Source organism: Chiloscyllium plagiosum, chromosome 10 (assembly GCF_004010195.1).
Source record: "Chiloscyllium plagiosum isolate BGI_BamShark_2017 chromosome 10, ASM401019v2, whole genome shotgun sequence".
NCBI lineage: Eukaryota > Metazoa > Chordata > Chondrichthyes > Orectolobiformes > Hemiscylliidae > Chiloscyllium > Chiloscyllium plagiosum.
Genome location: NC_057719.1, coordinates 74,174,234 through 74,178,591, shown reverse-complemented (window position 1 = coordinate 74,178,591; position 4,358 = coordinate 74,174,234). Strand labels below are relative to the sequence as shown.

Here is a 4,358-nt window from a genome sequence, read left to right as displayed (position 1 = left end):
GACCTATTAACTTCATTCCCACCCCCATTCACCTATTGTACTCTATGCTACTTTCTCCCCACCCCCACCCTCCTCTCATTTATCTCTCCACCCTTCAGGCACTCTGCCTGTATTCCTGATGAAGGACTTTTGCCCGAAACGCCGATTTTACTACTCCCCAGATGCTGCCTGAACAGCTGTGCTTTTCCAGCACCACTAATCCAGAATCTGGTTTCCAGCATCTGCAGTCATTGTTTTTACCCTAAAAGAGTCCGTATCGCTCCCCCACACCAAAGGGCTGCTCTATAAAGAGCCACACAGTTGAGTGTAACTACTGAACCATTTATGAATAGCTCATTTGGCCCAAATCCTCAGTTTAACTTGGTCTCTGTTAAAATGTATGATGTGGGTATTTACAGGATTGTTGCAAAAGATCAGTTAACTGGCTCCTCCACACTGCCATGCAATGCTGCAAGGGTTGATGGCAAATAGTTATTTTAAAACATAATACAGCAAGGAATTATAAAGGAAATGGAAATACAAGGAGGCTATTTAATAAGTTAATCGCCTGATTAGAAGGCACTTGATATTTTACTCCATTTCATCTCCACACCGTTTGTGACTGAAAATGAAAATTCCCCCGGTTGTCTTTATCTGATCGAGAGCCAGGAAAGGATGTTGACCAGCACTAACTCAAAATGAGGCCATTCATAATTGGTTCAGTAGCTGCACTGAACTATGTAGCTCTTTACTGAGCAGCCTTTGGGTGTCAGTGATAGTTGTGGATTCTCATATTGACTCAGCTAAATGGGACAGTAATTCAGCTGAAACGAGTGACACTGCTCCAGGTGAATGCCAGGTCTACTGTTACACTGCTTCTCTGACAGTCCCCATGAGTCTACGAGGGCAGTAATGTTCTCATCCCTCATGAGTCCTAACTAAAGATCCTCTGTGGTGGTAAAGATACCAACCTGGTATATAGCTAATGCAGACACTCCAAATTTTAACAGTAAAGTCTAAAGACTGGATTATCACTGTGATGGCGAGTTGCTCTTTCATGACAAGAGTTGTGAACAAACCTGGAAATCACAAGTTCTGCTCTCAAACAGGGAACTTCCCATTTTTTGTGGGCATGAGAATGGGGTCAGGTTAGGATATGCACATGCATGTTTCAGGGAAGTAGCTATTTTAATCATCTGCTGCCTCCACTCAAGTCAGATTTTGGTTGTCCAGCAGTCTGACATCCAATGTACTCAGAGTAGACCCACTCAGATCGGGGTGAACTCTGTGTATTTCTTTAGATAGTCAGGATAGTCCCTTTGGAGGGGCGAGGTGCCCTTCTGGATAAGGTATAAGGACATCTTTGGAGATGGTCAAGTGACATTGGGGGAAATTAGGTGACCTTTGAATTGGTTAAAAGTAGACATGAATGTGAATAAAGGGCAGGAGTTTATACAATGTTCAAAATATGTTTATACCATTAAACACCATCACTGTTTAATGGTATCACTTTTTCAGTTGATATATTCCTAAGGGGTTCTCCTCCTGGATTACGACTGCATAACTACTCCACAACCATCCATTATCACAGTAAAGGTGCCCCCCACTTCACATGTTGACCAACAGCTGTGAGTGGTTGTAGACTCTTAGAAGTGTGACAGGAAATTAATTTCAATGCTTGTTATAAGAGATTGTGCACTTGAATTAGTGCTTGTTCTTATAAAAAATGTAATTGAAGGATTGTGTATATAATAAATGTTTTTGTAATGACAGAACTTTTAAAAAATATCATCAACTCTGTAACATATGCTCAGAATTCATTTTATCACATCTCTGTAAGGATCCTGCGGTATTGCCATGGGTGCATACAAAATAAGTTGAAATGGTAAGAGTAAGGCCAAGTGCTGCTAAGTGTAGTGGTAGACACGGAGTTGGCACAGCAGTTACAAAAACTATGCAGGTGGATATAGGGGCTTAGGCTTGCATGGAGGACAATAAGGGATCGAGGGGTGGGTAAGGTGCATGTACTGGGATGGGAATTGTGTGAGGGAAACCTCATTCCCAGTCTGCCTTTGCACCTCACACACTCATCTCTTGATTCACTCAGCTTGACATTGCCCCACAAACCAGCAGAAAATTCAACATCCACTGTCAGGTCAGGGAGCCAGGAGTTTTCAATTCTGTACAGCCAGACACACACAAAAATCTGTGCCTGAGTAAAAATTCTCTATAAGCTTGTCAAGGGAAATAGTCTTGTCATAGAGGCAACACATTTACACTTGTGTACTATGCACATGAGTTTATAATACCTTGTATATTTTCCTGCAAGGTGGGATGGGGAGGAGTAAATAGAATTCACTATTAAAAAAACCTTACTAGGTAAGGCAGGAAATCTTTCACACTGAAAGTACTTCATTGTTCATTTCTTTCTCTCAGTTTTATTCAAGCCATACTGATGACATGTTATGTAGGCATCAAACATCACTGTTCTTGTTCAATGTCATTTACCCCAGTGCAAACAGGAAAGCTAAAATATGATGTATCATCGACACCCCTGATTTAATAAGTTTTTCCCAAATCCTGGCAAAATACCTGAAATGAGTTAATGTTTTGGTACCTTTGCAGTGACACATGGAGCACCCTTTCTTATTTTCTTCATATCCCTCTGGGCAATATTTGTCACAGGTAAATGGTGGACACTTCACACAGCGACACATGTCACATCCGTGTTTGTTTTTCCTAAAGAATCATTGAAAACATAAAATTAGCAAATGTCCAGCTCTATGGAAAGAAAGGAAGTTTCATTGTTACTTAAAATACCTGAAAACATCATTGCTCAATAACAGCATGCTCAAACTATAACTGTTGCATAACAGTTTACATTTTAATCCCAGCTGATGGTACTACTGGTCAGGCCAGATCCCAGAATGTTAGATTATTTGTTTCCCTTCACTTGTGTTAACATAATGGCCATTCTCTTAAAAAAAAATGATACAAGACTGTAGAGTTTCTTTAACAACAGAATATGTTGAAAGATTAAAACAATAAATCAAAACAACCCAAGCTATCTAGACTTCGAACACACTGAGAAACATTTTTGTACATCTAGGATAACAATTTCACTCTACTCCCCAGCGCCATTTTACAGCAAGTCAAATTCGGAGAAATCGTACTTCTATGTAAAATCTTTAAGGTTTAATTGATTCTTTCCAGTTTCTGTCCTGTCAAGTGTGGAATGCTCCTACATGAAAATCTCAAAACTGAGAGCTAAGACTCCCTCAGCTTCTAATAACTTGCAGATTTCTAACCAAACACTCATCTAGAAGTTAAACAAACTAAACTTTTTGACAGAGGTAATTTAACTGTTAACTGTTCTGCAGCAACTCCTTTCTAGGAGAGACACTGCACTTGCTTCAGGCCTAAATCAGGTTTTTTTCCTGAAAGCCTTTAAACCTTTCCATTGCTGGAGGGTTTCCTAAACTAAAATCAATCCTGGATTATCATGAATCAGAACCACCTAATGATTTTCAATGTTTACTCCACCTGTTTTAAATAAACAATTTCCCAATAACACACCAGGACTATATCCTAGTGTTGTGCGATTTTTAACTTTGTCCAACACTGGCTCCTCCAGGTCATGGAAACGGATGACAGACTAAATCATTGACTTGAGCCAAATTAACACACCACCACAACCCTCTCCCTTCCTTAGCTAAGTCAATATGAAGGAGTCCATATAACTCCCCCACACCCAAGGGCTGCTCTGTAAAGAACCACACAGTTGAGTGCAACTACTGAACCATTTATGAATAGCTCATTTGGCCCAAATGCTCAGTTTAACTTAATTAACATGCCAGGAATTCACTGCTTTTTGATTCTCACTGGATTACATCACTGTTAAAGAAGGACTGGCTGATCTAAATTTTAAAAAGAATCCTTTCACAAAAGTAGCCAATATCCATGTGCCATTATTTTAAAACCTAATGTCTAAAAATGGTATTACAAAATATAAATCATACACCTTCCATCACATTTGCAATTTTAAAATACTATGCTCAATGAAACAATTAACCAAATCATCTGCTGACATTTCCACCACCTCCAAAAAGACCCCACCACCAGGGATATATTTCCCTCCCCACTCCTTACCGCCTTTCGCAAAGACCGTTCCCTCCGTGACTACAAGCCACCGTCCCATCCTGGCAACTTCCCCTGCCACCGCAGGAACTGCAAAACCTGCGCCCACACCTCCTCCCTCACCTCCATCCAAGGCCCTAAAGAAGCCTTCTACATCCATCAAAGTTTTACCTGCACATCCACTAATATCGTTTATTGTATCCATTGCTCCCGATGCGGTCTCCTCTACATTGGGGAGACTG

The 4,358-nt window shown here is 40.4% G+C and overlaps 1 protein-coding gene across 2 annotated transcripts in view; it reads right to left on the bottom strand.

Annotated features, from left to right (window-relative positions):
* Positions 1–4,358, bottom strand: part of LOC122553776 (cysteine-rich motor neuron 1 protein-like) — a 239,509-nt gene that overhangs the window by 26,989 nt on the left and 208,162 nt on the right. For both annotated transcript variants that reach the window (XM_043698087.1, XM_043698088.1), the window contains one exon: positions 2,597–2,718. In XM_043698087.1, the coding sequence (XP_043554022.1) occupies positions 2,597–2,718 (122 nt within the window). The remainder of the gene's footprint in view (positions 1–2,596; positions 2,719–4,358) is intronic.